At 45.0% G+C, this 26,130-nt stretch overlaps 1 protein-coding gene across 1 annotated transcript in view; it reads left to right on the top strand.

The window, feature by feature from the left end:
* Window positions 1–26,130, top strand: part of CYCH;1 (cyclin H;1) — a 70,067-nt gene that overhangs the window by 29,339 nt on the left and 14,598 nt on the right. Inside the window, exons 3-6 of the mRNA XM_086813786.1 lie at window positions 11,350–11,400; window positions 12,334–12,424; window positions 12,581–12,684; window positions 12,817–12,890. Of these exons, the coding sequence (XP_086669912.1) occupies window positions 11,350–11,400; window positions 12,334–12,424; window positions 12,581–12,684; window positions 12,817–12,890 (320 nt within the window). The remainder of the gene's footprint in view (window positions 1–11,349; window positions 11,401–12,333; window positions 12,425–12,580; window positions 12,685–12,816; window positions 12,891–26,130) is intronic.

Raw genomic sequence — 26,130 nt, 5'->3', positions numbered from 1 at the left:
CATTAGCATGGTGACAAACACCTGCATGCATAAAGTAAAGAGTGTCCACCTTAGAGCCTCTGGCAACAACCAGTGAGCCCTTACTAATTTTCCACTTTCCACTACCAAATGTGGTAACATAATCAGCATCATCAAGCTGTCCAGTAGAAAGCAGATTCTTCTTGATCTCAGGCACATGCCTGACATCATGGAGCATAAGCTGTGAGCCATCTGAAAATACAAGCCTCACATCACCTCTGCCAAGAATTTTGCATGCATGGTTATCACCCAAATAAACCACTCCTTCATTGCCAGCAGTGTACCTGACAAACAAGTCTCTGCAACCTGTGACATGAAAGGAGGCACCTGAATCAATGATCCATGAGTGCATACCATGACCACCTGTAAGAAGTGAATGGGCATCAAGTGAAGAAGTAAAGAGGACCTCATCCTCACTGCCACCTGCATGTGACACATTGATTTCTTCGATCTTGACTCCACTTTTGCCCTTTGGCTTTACATCTTTGGCTTCATCCTTCTCTTTGTCTTTGCCTTTTCCCTTTTCTTTTTGATCATTTTTCCATTTGTAGCATTGCTTTTTGATGTGTCCCTTCTTGCCACAATAATGGCATTCCAAATCCTTTTTGGAGCGAGACTTGCTCCTTCCCCTTTCTTGGCTTTTACCCCTTTGCTGGGATCTCCCACGTGCATTCATTGCATTGGACTTTCCAACAGAGTTGTTTTTCCTGTTCATCTCTTCTTGAAGAAGAGCACCCTCAACATCTGCATATGACAGCATAGCATTCGAATTGCTAGTGGCTGTCCTGAATGTGTCCCAACTCTCTGGCAAAGTGCATAACAGAAAAGTGGCTTTGAACTCATCGTCCATTGCCAACTTTTGATTAATGACCTGGCTGACAATACCATTAAACTCATTTAGATGGGCTGTCATAGATGCCCCTTCCTTCATCTGAAGACCTATGAGTTTCTTCAACCAATACACTTTGCTTGAGGCACTTTGTTGGGCATACAAGTCCTGCAATCTCTGCCACATTCCCCAAGCTGTCTTCTCTTCACGAATGCTGAAAAGTAATGAGTCTGACACAGACAACATGATAGTAGATCTTGCCAGCTCATCCATATCTTCCCACTCTTCAGCTGTAAGAGAAGCGGGCATCACACCCCTTTCTTTGATAGGCTTGTGCTGCTTTTTCTGGAGCAACACATTGTAGCACTGGGTTTGCCAAATATCATAATTATGCGAGCCTTCAAGCTTCTTGATGTGAAGCAATGAAGAGCTCTCACCTGTGGTTGCCATAGCAAAATGCAACCTTTAATGCCTGACTCTCTGCAAATGTGCAAACACTGCACCCAAGATGTGCAAACACTGCACCCAAAGCACACAAAGTGCTCACAGTTTTTCTCCCAAAGTTTATCTCCCACTGCGGAAGCAAGAATGCAACTTTTCTCCCACTTTATGTGATGAAAACACCAAAATCTGGTTGCTGCAGATTTTGGACAGCACCTTGAATGTGCTCTTTTGCCCTTCCAAAGTACTGTACAGCAGTACTAAGCGCTCACCAATGATGTACCAAACCTGTACCGGCAATTTCAGCAGCTGAATTTGAACCTTTTGATCACTCAAAACAGTGTACAGCCATGTCAAAACATGCACAAAGCTGTGCCAAATCTGTACCAGCAGGTACAATAGCAATAAATGCTCTCCTGGCTGTCCAAATGAGTGAAAATCAGACTTTAACAGTCCTGAACACTGCATACAACAGTTCCGAACAGAAATTGGGCAAAAGCCCCTTGACTGCAAGCTGATTTCTGAGGATTCAAGGCATAAATGTCTTGCCTGCTGCTTTGCCAAGCTCAACAAGCATACAAACTTGAAAAGCCCCTTGATTTGAGATCAATTTCTGATCATGCATGGTACATTGGCGCACATGAAGGCATCCAGAGTGTTCACGATGCTTCCCCCTGGCCACATATACATCAAATACATGAAAGCCCCTTGATTTACAGGCACATTGAGTGCTTGTAAGGCATCAACACATTATCCACAGCATCAAATGCGATCGCCTGCATGCAAATCAACCAAATCGGCACAAAAGCCCCTTGATTTGCACTGCAATTTGCTGCAATTTTGCCCAAATGTGCGATTTTTCACATCATACAGCATGTATGAGTGCTTAATTGCACAATTACATCAAAAAACCCCAAATTTCGACATCCAATTTCCTGCAAATTGATCCTGATTGTGACCAATTTCCTGCAAATTTATCCTGATTGTGACCAATGTCACCCAATTTTGCCAATTTTGCTCAAAAATTGAGCAATTGGGCACCTGTACCTGCTCAATTGATAATTGTACCTGCTCAATTGCAAGTCCCAAAAAAAAATTGAAGCAAAATACCTTTCAAATTTCTGATTTTTCTCTGATTTGCAGGCGGGTTGATGAATTTGGTGCTGATGCTCCTGTTGTTCTGTGTAGGCATTGACAGGTTGCAGGTTAAGACTTCTCCCACACAGTTGTGTGGGATGATGATGCTGCTGCTGATTAGTAGTTGGGGGCTTGGGCTGGCCGACTACATGCTCCACGAAAGCCCTGCTCAGCAGCCTCCTCTCCAAGCTCCAGCACCTGCAAGCTTTTACGCTGGAAGCTATTCGTGAGGAAGCCTGCTCCGCCTGAGTATGGACGTGTGCTGCCTCAGCCACGCTACAGGTCGCCTAGGGCTGCTGCCTTCGCCCGCCTAGTGCCTTCGCTCGCTATGTGGACTAGCTTCGCTTAGTAGCGCTACGGTGACCAGCGGTTGTTGGCTACGCGAGTTGACGGGCGCCGGGGCCTACTAGCCTTAGCTGCCAGTGCTCCACGCTCGACGTTCGCCTATCTTCTTCGCTCACGTCGGATCCAGCGCTACAGATACTCGCTCACGCCCAGCAGATGCCTTCCCCTATCGTTTCACTACGATGCGCTGACCTCCTCGCTCGACGCCTGGCTGCTGCCTTCGCCGTCTCCGCCTAGCAGCGCTACACGATTAGCACTGCTATTGATGCCCGTCTGCCTTGGCTGCTGTTCGCTCAGATGTTGTTGCTTCTTCGCTTGATTGGCTGCGCCTGAGTGGATGGGCAGCCCACGCTACTGGCTGGATGGCCTTGACTTGGGTGATGGGGCAGCACTATCTGGCCACAGTGCAGCCTATGCAGCAGAGAGATTCAAAAGGGCAAAGGTTGTGTGAAACGAGAGCTATGCAGCAGAGAGATTCAAAGGGCACCGGCTCTGATACCAGTTGATGGGGAGAAAACAGCAATTAGGGTTTAGAGTTCATTCATGGGAGACATACACAGAGAAGCAAGGGAGAGAGAGAGAGAGAGAGTTGTGGGGATAAGTCAACTCATGAAAAGCATGAGTGTGTGACTCCCCTATCACACATGTATATTGCACTAGTACACATAGTGCACTTAGTACATTAAAAGTACTAAGTGTACTATGTATTATAACTTATGGGCTTGTACACACTATAAGGGTGGGCATAACGCCTTTACCCCAACAAGAACAAGTCTGTAACACTCAAGTCTTGTGCCCTAGCTGGGCTGCCTGGTGCACTCTGGTTCCATGGTTCTTGGTCTCTCTCGTCGTCGAAGATCGCCATAGCAGGAAAATGCGCTTCCTTTTCGGAACGCAATCTGACCATCCACTATCTGTGTGTGGGAGACGTCCGGAGGCTGAAAACCAACCGTCCTTCGAGGGACAGGAGTCACTCTGAAAGGGGTAGTCCACCTGCGTCTGAAAACCAACCACACGAGCGAGAAAAAATTCTGGTTTCTTTGCTGAATCTTTGCACTTGAAGTAGGCTATGATACCACTGTAACATGCGGAAGCTTTGGAGAAGAATCGGTAACTTCAATGCTCAGAAATCAGCACTCTTTTCGTGACGGGATTAACGCACAAATTGAATGGAGATGTGCAGAAAATATATATATATATATATATATATATATATATATAGAGAGAGAGAGAGAGAGAGAGAGAGAGAGAGAGAGGACACAGTATTGGGTCCCAAATACCCTCTGTAGGGCCCCCACCACGGATGGTGTAAATTTGAAAGAAAATACAGAAATCCTTGATCTTTCTTGGTTGGGAATTCCCTGCCCTTGACCTATAGTCCTTCACCCCTTTGCTTAGCACCTTCTTGGCTTATCTAGCCCCTTTATGCTTGAGCTCTTGGTGAGAAATGAGATGAACTAATGGGATTGTGGGCTTTTCCTTTTATACTACTCCAACAATAGCAGTCGGCCGGTTCTAAACCAGGTGGCCAGCATAAAATGTCCCACAACTGAATAATTCAGCATTTAATGCTGAAAAAAACACATAAAATGTTGCGCATTTTTCCCTAATTGGCTGGGCATCATGCGCTTGATTTTGGATGGCTGGACAGCCTGTATGGGCTGCCCCATACCTGCCCTACAGCCATACAAAGGCTGCATCTCCTGAATGTCTGCCTTTAGCCTGCCCCTAGGGCTGTCCCACAGCCCCTCCATGGCTGGTGGGTTCAGCCAGGGCCTTCCCGGCCCTCATGGGGGTGGTTCCACACTATCCACATGCCCACACAAAGACCCGGGGTAGCCCTATGGGCTGGCCCCTTGTTCTACATGCAAACCCTAACTAACTACTCAGTGATCTGGCATTCGGTACCATAACAGATACACAGAATCACTGACATCATTCCAAAGGGAGACTCACAGTGCGGACTGGCACTGTTTCATGTGCAGGACAGTGCACACCTGACCTTAGACTCCTATGCAGGACAATGCACACCTGACCTCTGACAACTGAGATGGATCCCTGGCTGACTCGTCCCGGACTGGGCTCACATGGGACCAGTTTACCATCCGAGGTCCTGCATCTTCTGTATAGATATGTCTTCGTGGCATCCAAGTGCGGGATGCACTTGATATCCCTAAGCACACTACACATGCTAGATTAGAGTTGCAAGAGAGGCAGAGAGAGAACACTCCACTTCTATTGCACAAATGAGAGAGTTTCAAGCCTTTTTCCACTAGGCTGCCCGGGAGTAAGTGACCCAGGGCGCCCAAAACATAGTTACAAGGCTTTTCTCTATGGATTGGCCAACTAACCAAGATCCTCTTGTGTGTCCTTCAAAGCTCAATACTTGGGAGCGTCTTTAGGGCGTTTCCCTCATCAAATGACGGGATTTACAATATATAGTGTTGGCGCCCATTACATAAGTGTGCAGACATAGTTGTTGTAGGAATGTGTTAGGTGTATGTGAGGCGTGGGATTTCTATCCGGCCTCACATGGTGCTCTCGAGGTATGTGTGGACGCCCCGAATTCTTTGCATCTATATGGGAGTACCTTGAGGTGGAGTAATGTGGCTTAGCCCGACCTCTCCTACCTTCGTTTAGATACAAGACGGCTTGTGGGCAAGGGATCCCGTGCCTCGGATACCCGCAAGTCATTTTCTCTCATCACTCTTGTGATCCCATTGTAATCTCGTCGCGTGTCGGCATTTTATCAATACAAGTTTTGGGTTGGAAGCCCGCGTTTGGGTGACACTGTTTTCCATTGCCGTTTGTACGTTTTTGGTCATAACTCCTTCATACGGAGTCCGATTTTGAAGTTCTAGTACTCGAAACGACCGGCTCGTCGTCCTCTTTGAGACGAGCTATAGGTCTTGGTGTGCAACATTCAGCAAGTACTCTTTGTTTTCACTTTTGTACTGGATTTTCTAGTCCCGAGCGGGAACTCGCGCCCAGAACGCAACCCGAGATCACCGCTCCGTGACACAACCAGTATGTGGTTAACATACTCCCCTTCCTAAAGTCGATGATCGGTGAGAGGTTGTTGAGGCACGCGGGGAAGTGTCGCACTTGGTTGGTTCTCATGTCTCTTCGGAAATGAGAGGACGTGGGGAAGTTAGTAAGATGGAAAGAAGTTAGTGGAGTACTGGCGATTAAGTATCCAGCTAGTCTGATGGGTTAGGAGTTCGCTGTTTTGTATGTGCCCAATAGTACTCTTTATTTTGTTTTTGTGTTTTTGTTTTTTGTCGTCTTTGCGGCGGGACATCCTCAGTAGAGGAGTCAAAGTACTTGAATGAGTAAACTAGCACGGAATACTTAATGATCAGTATCCTGGTGGTAGGTGGTATGATGAAAGAGGAGTTAGTAAAACAATGGTATTAGTAAGCAAGTCGTGCGAGGGGGGATTTCCGGAGAGACAAGGAGGCAACACGCATGGAGACTGCTTGCGCTGCGAGATGCTGGAGGTCGATGGCGATGTACATGAAGCTCTAGCATCTTTGTCAAGACACCATAATGGGTATCTTGGCTCTCGTGGAGGTATCGGTTTGCGGTGTTCTCTCTTTCTTTTTGGGGTTGTCTTCTTCTGTCATTGGAGCTATGGGATCCTGAGGTGAAAGGAGTGGTAGTCGATTGGCGAGGATCTAGACATGTGGAGCCGAAGAAGAAGGTAAGGGTAGAATGGATTAGACATGAAGCACAATTATTGGGGTGAAGCAAGGGTGATTAAGAAGATCGAGGCGATGGGTCGTACCATTGACTAGGCTTGCGGGTATACCCAAGCAAAAAGTAATCATCTAAGAATATTACAAAGTACATGTGCTTTCTAAGTGACGGTGTCCTCATAGGACCACATACATCATTGTGCATGAGGTGTAATTTTCGATCAGCTCTCATCAAACCATCCTTTGGGAAAGCATTACGATGCATTTTGCCAAGAACATGTCATGTGTATGCACATGGACATGCTAATCCCACGGCTAAATCCCCCATTTTCAGCAGGACAAACATCAAGATTGGAGCAGTATATGCTGTTACAGGCTTGTGGAGGGCTAGAGGTGGACCAGAACCCTATCAGCTAGGTGTTAGTCGGCGGCATCAATATTTTTGAGGGTTCATGGAGCTGGCCAACAACAGGTTGGCTTGTTGATTAGTGCCTCCAAGAGCCTATAAAAGGCTTCCTATTGCTCATTGTTAGTTATCTAGTTGCCCTTTGGGATAGGTCATAGCACAGGGTGTTTGCTACCTTTTGGGCTCGCCTAGGGTTGCCAAGATGTGTACCTTTTTATACTATATGAATATATTGAAAATACAGCTATTTCTCTCTCTTCTCTCCATCTCTTCTTTGTGTTTTGCATCAAGATGTTTATATGAAAGGATTTTAGGGCTAAAAGAAGACACAGAGCTTCTATGCATGTGACATTGGTGTCAAAGCTTCAAGTTTAGCAATGCTAAGCATTGATGGTGTGCTAGATGAAGGTGCATAGTCCAAGGAGAGTAACACAAGACATGGAAGAAGTTCCGAGGAGGTTGGTTGGTGGTGTTCCACAAGACCCAAGGGGAATGGTAGCCCTATGAGTTGGATGCCACTTGGGGCATACCAAGAAAGGCTTTCAGGAATGATGATCATCCAAGGGGTGGAGTGAGGATGCTAGACTCAATACTCAGGAAAAGAAGACCAAAGAGTGTTTAGGGACAGGGCATGAAGGGCTAGGAGATGAGTGAAATGGATGCACAAATCTAAATTGGATTTGGAGTCGATTCAAAGACCTAAGGCAAGGTTTTTAGTGAAAAGGTTGCTAGGAAGGGAAGGATGACATGTATGGGAGACCATGTGTGAAGATAGGGAATAATGACAATCATCTCTGGGTAGAAGTTGGAATCTTGTCATCAAGATTAGCAGAAGGGGATGTCATGTGCATGCACATGGACATGCTAATCCCAAGGCTAAATCCGTGATTTGCTGTAGGATAAACATCAGGATTGGAGCAGTATATGCCGTGACAGGCTTGTGGAGGGCTAGAGGTGGACCAAAACCCTGTCGGTCTGGTGTTCGAGGTCGTGTACTTCTAGTTAGCAACATCAATATTTTTGGGGGTCCATGGAGCTGGTTGATAGCAGGACGACCAGTTGATTAGTTCCTGCAAGAGCCTATAAAAGGCATACTATTTCTCATTGTTAGTTATCTAGTTACCCTTTGGGATAGGTCATAGGATAGGGTGTTTGCTACCTTTTGGCATGCCTAGGGCTGCCAAGACATGTACCTTTTTGTACTATATAAATACACTAAAAATACAGCTCTCTCTCTCTCTCTCTCTCTTCTTCTTTGTGTTTTGCATTGATATGTTCCTATGAAAGGTAGGGCTTAAAGAAGACAGAGAGCTTCCGCGCATGTGACAGAATGCATCCCTCACATATGTGTCTGGGAGGTAGTTCAACATGTGGCATGTCATGCACCATTTATTGCTTCTGCAAGAGCATCAGATTGCCATAATTCACATGCCCAAATTTAGCATGCCACAACTCTGTCTCTTGCATGGCAGGAGTAGATATAGTAACCACACAAGCATCATATGCTTGCACTATCAAGATGATAGAGTCTATGGTATAATGTCCCAGAAGTGACTATCACATAGTCCTTTTCTTGGTCTCTCACTACGATCTGTCATCCCTGAAATTGACGACAAACCCTATTTGAGCAAACGAGGACACTAACAACAAATTCTTCTTAATCCTAGGGACACAAAGCAAATCTCGCAAGCATAAATCTGGACCATCAGCTACTGTGAGTACAATCTTACCGATGCCTTTCATAGGATAAGAATGCTTATTTGCACACGAGACCTTCTTACCTTCTAGGGCAGCCCCTAGCTTTGTGAACAAATCCCTCTTGGAGGTGATGTGTTTAGAGGCCCCGCTATCAAAATACCATACAACTTGTTTCTCATCCACACTGAGAGACATGCTCTTGAGAAGCATCATAACTGCATACAAGAAAAGTCCAATTATCTTGCACATAATTTGTTGATGCATCATCTTTACCTACAAGAGTAGTAGAAGAGTCACCGACAACCATACCTGATTCTCTTTGGCTATCCTCTTTCTTTCTTCTTCTCTTTGACTATCCTCTTTCTGCATTCATCAATATATTGCCCTGGCTTCTTGCAGTAATGATACTTGAGCTTTTTCTTGGGTCTGCACGCATCATCCTTCTCCTTGTTTGATGGTTGTCTGGAATCATCCCTTGGCTGAGAGCCACCTGTTTTGTCTTTGCCTTTGTTATGTGCCACAAATGCTTGAACATGGCATACCTATCGATATGGTCTTCCTTGTCCGCTTTTCCTGCGGCAAAAGCCCCATCAATTTCGAGAATGTGAGTGGGTTAGGTTTTTCCCTTGTAGACAAGGTGAGCAATGTGTGGAAGCTCAAGTATGACTCAGGGAAAGAGTTGAGTGTCATAGACACTAGCTGGCTGTTCGGAATCACTTCATCAATTTTCAGAAACTTCTCATGATGAAGATCTCGGATCTTTGTCAAGTGATCTAACATGCTGCCCCCCTCATTCATATGTATACCATCAAGCTATCTTTTCAAATACATAACCTTGGCCTCATTCTTGGCCTGGTACATGGCCTCCAATTTTCCAAAGTATCCCAAGCATGCTTTGACGTCCTGCAAGGCCGGATATGAGGTATAAGTGACCTCTTGAGATCGACAAAGCAACTAAGGACATGGCATGTGCATCTCTCGCATCCCATCTTCTTTGCTCTTGTGAGGGCGAGGCGCTGTAGGTTGGGCTTAGGTTTGCTAACCACCTCACCTATCACCTCTTTGAGGCGTGCTAGGCACAATGTTTTCAAGACGGGTATGATTCCTGCTCACAAAACCTCATAGGTCCTTGGCCACAAGCAAGTTTTTGATCATAAAGGTCCACATGGAGTAATTACTCCAATCAAGCTTGTCCTCCTTTGCCAATACACAAGTGACCAAATACATCTCCAGCGTTTTAAGTCATTTCTAATTGCATATGCATGGGCAGCAATGCACACAATTTCTGAAATGATTTTTGTCAACTTTCCCTTGGGAAATGCAACACACTGCAAACAGCCTTATAGTAGTCACTGTACAGAAATTGGCAGCTGAAAGCAGAATTGACAAGAAACTTTGTTACCTTGAAGATTGAAAGCCCCAATTTGTGCTAAAAGCCCCAAATTTTGAAATTTGTAGGTGTGGTAGGTACAAATGCGAGCAGATACTGGCGGTACCAACAGTACAGACTGCAAGTACGGCGACTGTACGGGCATCATTTGCGTATATACGAACATGTTCATGACGACACGAGGATGTATGGTCGGGTACGGGCTTGCTCAGGTGTACGGATAGGTATGAGGCGGTGTGAGGATGTGCGGTTGGGTACGAGCTTGCGTAGGCATATGGACAGGTATAAGGTAGCATGAGAATGTACGGTCGGGTACTAGCTACATGGGTGAAAAAAATTTGGGGTGTTGTGCGGGCTGCAAACGCTCGAGGCAGAATCAACCTGGAGCTCTGATACCACTGTTGGGTTCTGACAAACCCTAATGTTTAGCAAGAATACATCGAAAACAGCAAGAACAGAGAGAAGGGAGCAATAGAGAGCTCGAGAGTGTGGATATACCAGAATGAAGTGATAAGATGTGTACAACCACAAGTACCCTAATTACAAACCCGAAATATAAAAGTATAGGTGTCTGGACACACATAATGTCCAGGGGAAAAAACCTCTATAATGTGTAGGGGGAAAAAGTGCCCCTGTTAAGCCCCTGTTCACATGGTCACTACCACATATGTATAATCCTACAGAAAGTGCCCCGGCCCATTATTAGCCTACGTCTATACGTCACTACCATATAAATGGCTACATGATATTAGGGTATTCAACAAAGGGGAGGAGGAGGTGAGCAAAACGATGAAGAAGTCCCTCTTTTTATAGGCAATGAGAAGTAAGCTTCTTAGGAGGCTAGCAGAGGGGCACCTATAGAGGCTACATAGGCTGCCCATGCTCTTTCCCATGCATAAGGGCACACGCCTACACCAGGCTACTCCATTTCCCTCTTCGCAAGGATGACGGGCTGTAGTTTGTATGCATAGAGGTGGTGATTTCCTTCTTTGAAGTTGACGACATGTGAAGGGTTCTCCATCGAAAGCATTAATTCATCATTTTCATGAAGTCATTTCTAACACAAAAGCCCCAAAATTTGGCCCTTTCACACATCTAACATGCTATATATGTACATCATGTGAATGCTGGGGGGACCAGGAGATAGGTTTTGAGGTTCAAACTTATTCCCCCCTTTGGCCATCTGGTAAAATAGCCACTCGGCTGCAGACCTGTAAGGATTATGTGGAGCAAAGAACAGATATTGATAGTCCCGCCCCCCGCCCCCCCCCCCCCCCCCCCCCCCCCTCTCTTCCCCTTTTATCTCTTTTGTTGTAGACAAGGATATGATTGAAATTATATTTCACACATGACTGTGTTATTGTAAAGTTTGATCATCTGTTTACAGGTTGAAAAGCGCCGCGAGGCGAACGACAGAGCTATTGCTGCCCTTAAGAAGGTAAGCAGATCTCCCAAAAATCTGCAAACCACTCCTTGATTTTTTTATAAACTTTGAAAGGGTGGTTAAGCATAGTGAGGGCATGTTGAGGAATTTCAGATTGACTTCGTGAGGTGGTGATCTAATGGTAGCAAGCTTGAGGGTTTCCACTTGGGTTGTGGGCAAATCAAGGGTCATTGTGTGGGCATGCTGTTTAATAGACTAAGGCTTTCACTAATTCTAGTTTTAGTGTCAGAAGAACAAGAATTGATTGTGTTTATTAGCTTTGAGGAGAGCACAGCAGATTAGATTGAAGAACAGGTGATTTTATGGCAGACTGAGAAAAGTTGTTTAGACATGGGGGGGTGTACAGATTAGGCTGTTAAAAAAAAAGGGGATATGGATACCTCCTATGACTCAAACATGCAGAAAAATAATCAGTGGCATCACACCGCTCTCAGATACAGTTTTATACTTTTGGAGTTGTCTTTATCTCACTCGATCATAAAATTTATGCACTATTTGGGAGTTAAGATCATGTATATCTACGTTGCCCCAAATCTATACGTACATATGCACACCTACATACATGCATACATACAGACATACATACATACATGCTTACTTGCATACCTTCCTACACACTCTCATACATACGCATGCTATACAAAGATACGCATGCCCATACAAATGCATGTGATACACACATAATACATGCATCCAAAATAACAGATTACGCATGTTGTGGTGGGTACATGTATTTTTGGTAACAAAGATACGCATGCCCATACATATGCATGTGATACACACATAATACATGCATCTAAAATAACAGATTACGCATGTTGTGGCGGATACATGTATTCCTGGTAATTCAAACTAATGAATGCTGGTTGCCAAACTTATGGATCATAAAAGTTACTAAAAGAAATATGTTTTCCTTCTTTGAATCAGTACGGTGCCACTCGTGTGGAGGTGCAAGCAGATGGGTCATTGGCATATCCTGGGGCTCCAATCACAGGGATGGTTCAGGTAGGGATCCTACATTTTACATTTTGTTGCAGAGGTGCACTGGCAGATTGTTCTAGGTTGAAGTAAAGGAAGACGAACGGGTGTAGTCATGCAGGATTGCCATGTTGCTTTTATTATGAAATCTGTTTTATATTGGTGTTTGCCTGCAGCTGGTGACAAGCATCGTCACTTCCAGAGCCGCTTGCAGTGGATGAAGAGATCTTAATACAAAGGTTTTATGAGCAAAAGATTCAACAAGTTTGTGCTGCTTTTAGCTTCCCTCATAAGATCCAGGTCCGATGAAAATAACCTGTGCATTGCGTGGTGGTGTGAGTGCGCATGCACATGTGCGTGTGTGTTTTTCTCTGAAATTACCAGTGGAAATTCAATTATTCACGAACTTTCTTGTTTTTGTCATTGGTATAGGCAACGGCAATATCGTACTTCAAGCGATTCTTTCTAAACTGGTCTGTCATGGAGCATGACCCCAAGCAGATCATGTATGTAAGCTGATTATTTTGTCGTTGGGTCCGTGAGACATCCGTTTACTTTGTGCAAAACTAAGCATATACCATTAATTCGTGAAGTAAGACTTTTTTTTTCCAGGAAAGAATAGTTAAAATCAAACAGCCAAAGGCTACATGTACCTGCTTAGAACCCTCAAAAGGGGTGAAGAAAAAGCTTTTTTTTTTTTGTGGGGGGGGGGGGGGGGGGGGGGGGGGGGGGGGGGGGAGAACAGGAGGCCTGTAATGCCAAGTGATCTCGCTGTCCTGCTGATGAGAAAAGGACCTTGGCGGTTTTGGGAGTTCCCTGAATGGCCTGGTTGCATTGGGTCCGTCGCATATGCCAAGCAACAATGCTGCTGATGATCTCCCGTCTTTGACTAGTGCTTGGAGATGAGGTCTCTACCGATAGGTCGGGAGTAGGAACTGTATCTATCTTGCAATGAGATAATCGGAGAGCTTGTCCTCTTGCTGCCCTCTCATAGAAGAGGGCAGGGCTGGTCTTTCCACTACCCCCCACCCCCCCCCCCCCCCCGCCCCGGCGCCCCCCAAAAAAAGGAGGAAAAGAAAAAAAGAAAAAGAAAATGGTAATAATGCGCAGTGTGGATCACACCCATTGTGTGGGAGAGTGAACACCACCTGGAAACACTCTTGGAAGCTTGGTACACTAGTAAGCTTGGATATGGAGTTGGGAAGGAGAATGTGCAGAAAATATAGCCAAAAAGCCTCACGAAGGAGGGCGCCTTCTAGAGAGAGAGGAAAGAGAGATATGATGAGATGTCCACCCTAGGTGTCAGGTAGAGAGGACAAGTGACTTCTGGTGCAAGCTGGGATGGACACATGGTTCGTTGCTCCCTTTGTACAAAGGGGATAAGGTTTGGGCGGTGAGCATTGAGTTTTTGTCCTCCTCCGGACATCAGTGTGTACGAACATAGGGCTGGTCATAATTTATAAGTGAGTTCTGGTCACCCAAAACTTAATGAAGTGTGTACACACTCACTTATAAATTAATGCTAATTCCTAAGGCTAGGTTTATGACCAATACTTACCACGTGTCACATGCCACATAACCATGTCAGCAGACAGTTTCATACATGGTTCACGGGTGGGCATCCCCTTACCCGGCATATAAAGATGCTATATAATGCAGCATTGGTATGGAAAATCCCCGTTCATGAGACTATACCAAAATAGACGTGCTCCAAGCAAGTACACGAGGTACTAGACACAATGGGACACCAATCCTCTAGGCATTTCCGGGCATGTACACACAGGCACAAGTCCTAGCGGAAAGCCAAGTCTAAAGTATCACATGCGTGGCATCAATTCCCGGCATATGTAACATCCGTGGACGCTAGTCCAATGTACATACATAATGAGAAAGCACACGTGGACCAATTGGGTCACCAAATGGTGACATCCCTCCGGCTTCTAAACAGTTGTCTGCAAGTGAAAAGCATCCAAATATGTTTGAAGCAAGTGAGGGCATTTCCCAAAGAACTCTTCATCTACCCATTTAGCATCAATGGGATGATAGTTCTTGAACTTCACAAGGTAACACATGACAACTTTGCTTGCGGAAAGCTTGCATTCCTTGTGATACACAATCTTCTGTGGCTGCAAAATCTCCTCAAGCTTATTCACTTCTTGTGGATCCTCAATGACCGGTTTACTGGGCTTCGGTCCTATATAGTTGCGAAGGAGACTCACATGAAAAGCATTGTGTATGTGCCAATGACTAGGCAATGTCAACTTGAAAGCTACTTCATTGATCTTCTCGATCACTCGAAAAGGCCCGTAGTATTTGGCTGCAAGCTTAGGATATGCACCCTCTTTTGCCAAGCAGCATTGCTGCTGATCATCTCCCGTCTTTGACTAGTGCTTGGAGATGAAGTCTTTGCCGATAAGTCGGGAGTAGGAACTGTATCTATCTTGCAATGAGATAATTGGATAGCTTGTCCTCTTACTGCCCTCATAGAAGAGGGCAGGGCTGGCCTTTCCACTGTGCCCCATTACCCCCTCCCCCCGGCCCAAAAAAGAGAGGAGGAAAAGCAAAAACAGAAAAAGAAAATGGTAATAATGCGTAGTGTGGATCACACCATTGTGTGGGAGAGTGAACACCACCTGGAAACACTCTTGGAAGCCTGGTACACTAGCAAGCTTGGATATGGAGTTGGGAAGGAGAAAGTGCAGAAAATACAGCCAAAAAGTCTCACGAAGGAGGGCGCCTTCTAGAGAGAGGGAAGAGAGATATGATGAGATGTCCACCCTAGGTGTCAGGTAGAGAGGACAAGTGACTTGTGGTGCAAGGTGGGATGGACACATGGTCGGTTGCTCCCTTTGTACAAAGGGGATAAGGTTTGGGCGGTGGGCATTGAGTTTTGTCCCTCGGGACATCAGTGTGTGCGAACATAAGGCTGGTTATAATTTATAAGTGAGTTTTGGTCACCCAAAACTTAATGAAGTGTGTACACACTCACTTATAAATTCATGCTAATTTCTAAGGCTAGGTTTATGACCAATACTTACCACCTCTCACATGCCACATAACCATGTCAGCAGACAGTTTCACACGCATGGTTCACGGGTGGGCGTCCCCTTACCCGGCATATAAAGATGCTATATAATGCAACATTGGTATGGAAGATCCCCGTTCATGAGACTATACCAAAATAGACGTGCTCCAAGCAAGTACACGAGGTACTAGACACATGGGATACCAATCCTCTAGGCATTTCCGGGCATGTATACACAGGTACAAGTCCCAACGGAAAGCCAAGTCTAAAGTATCACATGCGTGGCATCTATTCCCGGCATATGCAACATCCGTGGGTGCTAGTCCAATGTACATAGATAATGAGAAAGCACACGTGGACCAATTGGGTCACCAAATGGTAATATCCCTCTGGCTTCTAAACAGTTGTCTGCAACTGAAAAGCATCCAAATATGTTTGAAGCAAGTGAGGGCAATCACCAAAGAACTCTTCATCTACCCATTTAGCATCAATGGGATAATAGTTCTTGAACTTCACAAGGTAACACATGACAACTTTGCTTGCGGAAATCTTGCATTCCTTGTGATACACAATCTTCTGTGGCTGCAAAATCTCTTCAAGCTCATCCACTTCTGGTGGATCCTCAATGACCGGTTCACTGGGCTTCGGTCCTATGTACTTGCGAAGGAGACTCACATGAAAAGCATTGTGTATGTGCCAATGGCTAGGCAATGCCAACCTGAAAGCTACTTCATTGATCTTCTCGATCACTCGAAAAGGCCCATAGTATTTGGCTGCAAGCTTAGGATATGCACCCTCTTTGCCAGTCTCTTTGCAAGTCTTGCTTTCTCAAATTTTAGCAATACCCAATCATTCTCTTTAACATCAAATTGCTCTCTATGCTTGTTGGCAGCATTTTTATGCTTGTCTTGTGACCTTGCAATGGCTGTCCGCACCTGAGCAAAAGCAATATCCAAGTCTCTTACATACTCATCAGCTGAAAATTTCATCCTTTGTACGAAGGATGGGTGGCAAAACCACCTTACCATAAACATTCTCAAACGGGGCCTTTCTCATAGATGTATGCACCGTGTTGTTGTATGCAAATTCCACAAGTGGCAAGTACTTCTCCCAAGAAGACTTTTGATCCGCCACATAACAGTTCAAGATATTCAACACGACTGAATTTGCAGCCTCACTTTTGTCATCTGTTTGAGGGTGATAAGCTAATGAGAAGTCCAATTTAGTGTCCATATTATCAAATAAGTCAAAGATTGGGATGATGACAGTCATCCAAGGAAAAGGTTGGAATCCCATCATTAAGTTTAGCAGAGGGGGATGTCATGTGCATGCTTGTCCATGTACATTCTCAGGGCTAATCGAGAAGGGGCAGCCAAGAAAAACAGATTAAAGACTAGGACATGGAGCACAGTGTGTAGTGGGGACTTGGAGATGACCTGAAGATGCTGTCGGCTATGTACAGGAGCTCTCGGCTGAACCAAAGAAGGACACAGGAGCTGTCGGCTGAGGCGGCTGCAGGCGCATCTTCATGTTAGGATTTAGTATCCAGTCGGCTGGCCGATTGCTGGTCGGCCAGTTCCCCAAGGAATCCAAAGGCCTATAAATAGGCAAAGAGGCTCCTCATTGTAATGATTCATTCCTTTATGGAGTGGATCCTTAGGGTCCAAGTAGGGACTAGATTTTGGTGTTTATCACCCTTTTTACAAGATAGCCTAGGGCTGTGGACTGAGTACCTTTTTGTACCATATTAATATATTGAATTTCCAGCATCTCTCTCTCTCTCTACTCTCTCTTCATGTCTGCGTTTTGCATCAGCATGTTGCCAGTGGTGTTTAGGGCTGAAAGAAGACCCCCAGAGCTTCCGCGTGTTACACCGCCAAAAGAGATGTGTAGTCTTGGGATCTCTATCTCCCACAATTGGCTTCGGCATTCCATGATGCTTGAACACTTGTGCAAGATATATTTTAACCATATGCTTCTTGATCGGCAAGAAGTGAACTTGCTTGCTAAACTTGTCCACAATTGTCTAAATAGCATCATTATCCCGTTGGGTCCGTGGCAAGTCCATAATGAAATCCATTGTAATATTTTCCCATGGCTGCGTGGGAATAGGCAATGGTTGAAGCAAACTTGGTGCCTTTTGCCTATCAAATTTCACCTTTTGACAGATGATACATGCACGTACATGTGCCTCTGTGTCCTTCCATATACCTGGCCAAAAGAAATACCGCTCAATCATGTCTGTAGTAGGCATCATGCGTCTATGACCAGCATATGGAGGAGCATGGCACTCATCCAAAAACTTTTGCCTCATATCAGACACCACACATAGGCAAATATCTTTCATGAGATAACTCTCTTTGATCACATATGAGGCATGTGCATGACCAGCCATCAAATCAGTCCAAATAGTGGCAAAATCAACATTCGTATGATAGAAATCATGCATGGTAGACAAGTCTCCTTGACAGGCAACTGAGATAGCTGCTACATACGGCTTTTGTGACAATGCATCTGCCACTACATTCTTCTTTCTTAGGATGTGTAAGATCTGAAAATGAAACATAGAGAGAAAATTGGCTATCATTATATGCTTCTCCGACAATTTAGTTTGGGTAAGAAAATACCTCAAACTCTGGTGATCTGTCTTCACAGTGAGATCAGCCCCAAGAAGGTAATGTTTCCATATGGTAAGTGCATGAATTACAGCCAAGAGCTCTTTCTCATAAATCCAAGAGAGAGCTCTGCATCATGCATTCTAGGCCTCTCATAAGCCACGGCATGTCCCTCTTGATTTAGGACAGCTCCTATGCAATTTCTAGATGCATCACATTCCACACTAAAAGACTTTTGCAAATCTGGAATGATCAACACTGGACCATGTGTAGTTGCATCTTTCAATTTGAGGAATGTATATATATATATATATATATATATATATATATATATATATCTATCACTATATAATATATATAGTGAAAGTTGAGAGAGAGAGAGAGAGAGAGAGAGAGAGAGAGAGAGAGAGAGAGACTAGCGTTGTATGTATGAGCCTTGAGGGAGGGAGAGAGAGTGTGTGTGTGAAAGAAAGAAAGCTGTATTAAACGTCTGCAAAAGGCCAAAATGACCTATGAGACCAAAATAGTCCATCCTCATCATTTGGATACGTCATCAAGATTCAAGGGTACAAAGTAAAACGAAATGAACTGAAATGAACCGTTAGAGTATAGAGAGAGCTCCAAAAGTGGGTATAAAAAACATCATCATCCTAGTGTGTTTGAAGTTTGAACTTTGAACTTTGGGTCTTGAGAAAGGCTTAAGGGAGGGAGGGAGAGAATGAGGGAGAGAGAGTGTGTGTGAGAGGGGCTGCCTTGGGCCCTTAAAGCCCCCGTCTAAAGACTCAAACCAGTTCTCTTTTTTTTTTTTTGGACGCCTTGATTAGGCAGTCGTACGCCTCGAACTGTTAGAGGCGCGTCTCGTAACAACTATGGATACAAGGAATGATATCACTCTCTTCACTAGCATCAATCACATGCTCTCGGCCTATTGGTCTTGTAAGTCTTGCACGGAGCAATGCGTGTGTGTCAAGGCTTTTTAAGCAATACATCACGGCCATTCAATGGCGCTACAAGAAAGTCGTCACGATTAGCATAGCCTTGAATGTGTATGCGCAACTTGCCAATAATAGGCATAACCTGCACTTCTCTAGCAACAAAGGCATCCCCTGCTTCAATTTGAGGACCCATGTTCTCCATTTCATACCCAAAGCAGCTGCCATCTGTGTAGATATGAAGTTCTTAGTTGCACAATCATCAAACATGAACAAAGCAGACTGATCCTTAAGCTGTCTCGAAGCTTTACATAAAACCCTGTCTTTGCTATAATGTGAAGTGTTGCCCTGCACATCTGGAACCATATGCACATTGGGCTTTGATGCATTCGCATTATCATGCTTCTTCTTGTTTGAGCATGCATTTGCAATATGCTCAGTGTTACCACAAGTAAAGCATTCCCCTCTCTCATATACTGCTTTTTCTGCTCTGGAGTGAGGCCATAGTCTCATTGGAAGGGATGCTTCTTGGTAGACTTATTTTCAGCCTTTGGATCATTTTTATCTTGGTTTTTGTCCTTTTTAGGTGGCTGTCCATTTCTTTGTAGGTTTTGGATAGCCCTCTCTTTGCCTTGAAATGGGAGTTTAGCCTTATTGGATCGACTCAACTTGAGTTTCAATTGCTCGGTGTGGCAGTGGCGGCTACGATTAGTTGGTGGACCAGGATACATTTGTAGTCCCGCTTTGTATACGGGTTGCAATCCCTACTGAAACCTTCTCTTCCTTTTCGCCTCGGTGACGTGCATAAATGGAGACACCTTCAAAAGCACTTTCCAACACCTTTGCACATATGCATTCACCGTTTTGCTCTCATTTTACTTCACCCAATCCCACTTCATTGTTATCTCATTCAATCCATTGGGAGGCAAGAATTGGGCATAGAAGCTCTCCTTGAACTCTTCCCATGATCTAATAGGATTTGGTGAGAGCTTCTTTGTGAGCCACCAATGGGCAGCAGTGCCTTTCATGAACATGCTTACATGCCGCATCATGGATTTCTGAGTAAGATCCTCATCACTAAAAGCAATATCAAACTAGGTAATAAAAGCAAGTGCCTTTGATGCATCATATTCCCCATGATATGCATCAAACTTCACAAATTTGTCTCCGGCTTTAAAGTCACGAGACTTTGATGCATTAGCTTGCATCTCAACATGTTTTCCCGCATGTTTGTCGATTGGGACAGCCCCGCTGACTGGCATCATTTTAGGAACAAAAGGTGATGCATTAGGCATAGATACATGTGTCCTGTGAGCATGAGGCATAGCTGGCCCCTCAACACACATTGGTGCATTTTCACCCATAGCTTCTCTCCCACAAGCACACTGGAGGGCATGAGTGGCATGAGAGATACGCGGAATACTTACACCAACAGAAAGGTATAGCCCATGTTGCACGTGTTGTGCATGTACATTTGCAGTCGGCAATGGCATTTGAAATACCAATGTTGATGTAAGTATTCCGCGTATTTGGCATTTTACATGCACAACACCTGCAACATGGGCTACAACTATTCGTGGTGACATAGCTACTGTTCGTGGTGATCGTCTTTCACGATAGAAGTGAAAGAGAACCGTATGCTCTGATACCAATGTAACTTGGTTGAACACAATGCTAATCAATGCACTTAAATACATCAAGATTTAATGGACAACATGCTCATTACAATAAGTAAATTGCTGAATTGATAAGAGAAGCTTAATGAGCCGAAACGACAGGTCCCTCCCTCAAATAAAGTATATTAATCTTAGGAGAATCAAGTACATAGTGTCATGGGCATTTTTGACCAGATTTCCATACCAATGCATATGAATATAGTATTGCAAACAATGTGGTTGTCAATGAGACTTGCAACTCACACTACCCTCTCAAGTACCCATGTTCCCTAGCATCTGCTCTCTATTGTTCCACCAACACATGGTAGCAACAATCTGCAAGAGCACGTAGGACAAAAGAACACTACACAAGGTATGTGAACATGGAATCCTACTTCTCCCTCCTATTGCTTGCTTCCATATTTAAGCATCAAAGCTTACCAATTGCAAGTAGAGTCGATGACAGCGGGAGTCTTTGCGATGGAAGCGTTTGGAATGTTGAAAACTTCAATCTGTCGCGATCCTTCACGACACAAGTCTTCAAGAGGATGAAGGGAATCTTGGGAAAGCTTCCCCTATGGTTCAACTTTAGAAAGGAAGGCTGAAATTAGGGTTTTCAGCAAAAAGAGCAGAAATTACAGCAAATGTAAGAGCTATTTTATTGAATTTCAATCATTGGGAGTGTGTGGGAGAGTGAACACTACCTAGAAACACTCTTGGAAGCTTGGAAAATACACTAGCAAGCTTGGATATGAAGTTGGGAAGGAGAAAGTGCAGAAAATACAGCCAAGAAGCCTCATGAAGGAGGGCACCTTCTATAGAGAGAGAGGGAAGAGAGATATGATCAGATGTCCACCCTAGGTGTCAGGTAGAGAGGATAAGTGACTTGTGGTGCAAGCTAGGATGGACACATGGCTGGTTGCTCCCTTTGTACAAAGGGGATAAGGTCTGGGTGGTGAGCATTGAGTTTTGTTCACCTCGGGACATCAGTGTGTGTGAACACAGGGCTGGTCATAATTTATAAGTGAGTTTTGGTCGCCCAAAACTTAATGAAGTTTGTACACACTCACTTATAAATTAATGCTAATTCCTAAGGCTAGAATACTTACCACTTGTCACATGCCACATAACCATGTCAGCAGATAATTTTACACGCACGGTTCACGGGTGGGCGTCCCCTTATTCGGAACTACACATTGGTTAGGAAAGCATGAAACCAGCATTCAAATTCAATTGCAAGAAAGCACATAAAGATGCTATGCAATGCAGCATTGGTATGCACAATTCCCGTTCATGAGACTATACTAGAATAGACGTGCTCCAGGCAAGTACACGAGGTACGAGACCCAATGGAACAATCCTCTAGGCATTTCCGGGCATGTACATAGGTACAAGTCCCAACGGAAAGCCAAGTCCAAAGTATCACATGAGTGGCATCAATCCTTGACATATGCAACTGCCATGGACACTAGTCCAATGTACACATACATAATGAGAAAGAACATGTGGACCAATTGGGTCGCCAAATGGTGACAGTAATTGCATCTATCTTGCAATGAGATAATTGGAGAGACTATCCTCTTGTTACCTTCTCATAGAAGAGGGTAGGATTGGCCTCTCTTGCCCGGGCCATTGCCCCCCAGGTGATAATGCATGGTGTGGATGACACCATTGTGTAGACGCGAAGAATCCTCTACCAAAACTTGTTGCGATTTGGGGTAGTCCCGAAGGCAGTGCCGTTGCAACCCTAGGCTGTGGTGGCTTCAACCCAAGGCTGTGGTGGCTGCAACGCACACATTGGCCCCCAGGTGATAATGCAGAGTGTGGATCACACCATCGTGTAGGGGTGAAGAATTCTCTGCCAAACTTGTGGCTCTTTGGGGAAGTCCGAAAGGTAGTGCCATTTGCGACTCCAAGGAGTGGCTGCAACGTGCACACTGTGTCGGTCGTTCTCCAATAGCCAACCAAGTGCCAATTGTGAGGCTGTGGTGGTGGGTAACTACTGCAAGAGGAAGATTCCTCGGTGAAAGCTGTCCCACAGACGGCTCAAGAAATCTTTGAGGAAGCGGGAGAAAACGCCATGGGAGGCTGAGAGGTATGTTGCTGTTGTAGTGCCATCTATTACATGTATCTGGATTTTGCAAACCATCCTCACCATGTAGTGAAAGAAGAGGGTTGGGCTATCCAGGCTGAAGGGATTCGGGGCTCAGTAGGTGTGAACAACCTCTTAGGTGTGAACACTTTCCCCATGTGTGAATAGGATAAATGTTTCATGGTAGTCATCATTGGAGAAGGGAGAGCACAAAAACATCAAGAACTTTGGTAAGACCACCTCTTGCGTAGCCAATGAGGTGATAGCTCAAGTGGTGAAGGTGTTTGCCTGGGACCAAGAGATCTTGGGTTCAAAACCCCCCCTTGGTGCTTCCTTGGCGGCATTGCCTATGGGCGGATAATTAAGCGCCTATGAGCGGGCGCCTATGGGTGGTGAAGAATCGGTAACTAGGGGAGGATCTTGGGCCTAAGGCTAGTTGGAAAAAATGAAAGAAGAAGAAGAAGAAAAGACCGCCTCCTGAGTATGTTGACAAACTCTCTCTCTCTCTCTCAATCTCTCTCTCTCTCTCTCTCCCTTGCCTTCTCCCTCACATGCCGATACACCATCCAACCACCCGCTTTGCCCCATCACCGTCCAAGATACCACTTCACCAGAGAGACCTCTTCCATCTATTTTCATCATGTCTACCGCATCCTCTCCGACCTTGACGTCCACATCCCACTTGATGAGCTTACCACACACCTCTCAGCCACCCTCCATACGTCCGCTGCATCCGCCTTCCCGCACTCCAGAGCCACCCCTACATCACCAAGAGGGACTGTCCCACAGAATAGCTGGTACGACGAGGAATGTCGTGATACCTGAGCCCGTCTACATCGGGAGATGGTGCTAGGATCCATCACTCACTAGCAGGCGTGAGTGATCTTTCGACGTCTCACTCGGAGAAAGAAGAGAGCCTACCTAGCCAGGCTTGAGCAGGAGCTATACCAGCTATTTCTTGGAAGGAACTGTAAGGAGGCCTAGAGAATCTTCCAGGATCATCGCCTTCCGACTCCGATTACTTCACCCAGCACCTGGCACACCTATGCCACCGCTCTCTACCATGCCCCCAAGCAGCCACCTCTCCCCCATCCACCCGAATCTCGTCTCCCACACTCTTCCTTCTTTCACCTCAGCATGGTGAGAGATGCTATTGATAGGATGCAGACTGGGAGAGCACAGGATCATGATGGACTCCTCACCGAGCATTTATCCCATGCTAGGGACACGCTAGCCCCTTTACTAGTTCACATGTTTAACAGGGCTTTATGTGAGGGATTCCCCGTCAACTGGTCATCGAATACTATTGTACCTATCTTGAAAGCAGGTGACCCCATGGACCCCAACAACTACGGGACTATCATGATTGGTCACACCTTGGCCAAGATTTATGGTTCGATTTTGGAGCATGAACTTAGTAGATGGTCCGAGGAGCAGAGACTTAGAGCACTGGGACAGGCAGGCTTCAGGAGAGGGCACTCCACACTAGATCATATCTTTACACTACGGGGGATCATTGAGGAGGGGAGAGCTCACGGGCATCGGATATATACTGCTGCTTTGTGGATTTCCGCAAAGCTTTTGATCCTATCCCACGGGCTAGACTGATGAGGATGTTGAAAAAGCGGTAGAGGGAGAGGAGTCACACACACAGGAGCAAACCCTAATGTATATTGCAAACCCTAACCATAGAGGGAAGCCATCTCCCTGCTCACACAATGCATAAAGCCATAATCCATAATACACACAACACTCTATGAGTTGTGTCCACACACTACTAACCCTAGCCAATGTCCACACACTATGACCAGGTGAGCACGCGGTCATTTATGTCTCACACATGCTGCTACCTAACATGCCAGCACATAGCATAGCTGGCTCACACTGACATCGAGCTTGAATCTCAACAGCCCCTCTCAAGCTCATGATGTACTGTCATAGATGAAGATGTAGATGAGCTTGGGATATCAAAGCTCTCAACACTCCCCCTCAAGCTCATCCCATGTACTCCCAACATAGTACGGAAGTACTCAATTTTCTTCCTGCTAAGTGGCTTGGTAAAGATGTCAGCCACCTGCTCGTCAGTCTTCACATACTGTAGATCAATTGTACCATCCAGCACCTTCTCTTTGACAAAGTGATAATGGACCTCTATGTGTTTGGTCCTCGCATGAAACACTGGATTCTTTGCCAACTGTATACTGCTCATGTTGTCACAATGAATGACAACTTTGCCATCAATAGGCTCACCCAAATCTGCCAAGAGATTCTGTAACCATACTGCTTCACAAGTAGGAATGGCTGCACTCCTGTATTCAGCCTCTGGACTGGATAAAGCAACTGTAGGTTGCTTCTTGCTACTCCAACTCACCACGGCACTTCCAAGTGTAAAAGCATAACCACTAGTAGACCTCCTGTCATATGAGCTACTGCCCAATCAGCATCTGTGTAGCCATGTATATCCAAGCTTTTACCACTCTCATAAAGTAGACCATAATGTACAGTGATCTTTACATATCTCATAATGCGTCTTATTGCATCCAAATGAGGTTTTTTGGGGCTCTGCATAAACTGGCTTACTAGCCCCACAGCATAACTCAAATCCGGGCGTGTGATAGTCATGTAAATGAGACTACCAACCATCTTCCTGTACATAGATGGATCATCCAGCTCCTCACCAAAATCAGCACGCAACTTTACATTCTGCTCCAAAGGTGTACTCATAGGCTTACACCCTGTCATGCCATATTTTGCCAACATATCCAATGCATATTGGCGTTGCACTAACCATGTACCTACATGGTCTTTGATCACTTCAATTCCAAGAAAGTATCTCAACTCACCCAAATCTTTCATGTCAAACTGCCCACTCAATGCTTTCTTGACATACATCACATCTGTACCATGATCACCTGTGATAATCAAGTCATCCACATAGATGACAAGTAAAACAATCCCATGATCTGTCTTCTTCACATAAAGTGAAGAATCTGCTGTAGAGACCTGAAATCCAAGAGAGATAAGATATTTGCTCATCTTATCACTCCAAGCACGAGGTGCTTGCTTCAAACCATATAATGCCTTTTTCAATCTGCATACATGAGTGGGATACTTTGGGTGTACATAACCTTCTGGCTGTGCCATATAAACCTCTTCTTGTAGATCACCATTTAGAAATGCATTTTTGACATCCATTTGATGCATTTCCAAGCCATTAGCTGCAGCCATAGCAATGACTACTCTCACTGTTCCCATCTTTGCCACTGGACTAAATGTTTCATCATAGTCCAAACCTTGGGTTTGTGCATAACCCTTAGCTACCAATCTTGCTTTATGTCGCTCAATGGAACCATCAGACTTGCATTTCACTTTGTAAACCCATTTACAACCAATGACATTTTTGTCCTGTGGTAATGCAACCAAGTCC

Source organism: Cibotium barometz, chromosome 19, assembly GCF_041138505.1.
Source record: "Cibotium barometz isolate CiBa-2024 chromosome 19, ASM4113850v1, whole genome shotgun sequence".
Classification (NCBI taxonomy): Eukaryota; Viridiplantae; Streptophyta; class Polypodiopsida; order Cyatheales; family Cibotiaceae; genus Cibotium; species Cibotium barometz.
The sequence above is the reverse complement of the archived record's forward strand: the minus strand, read 5'-3'. Positions and strand labels throughout refer to the sequence as shown.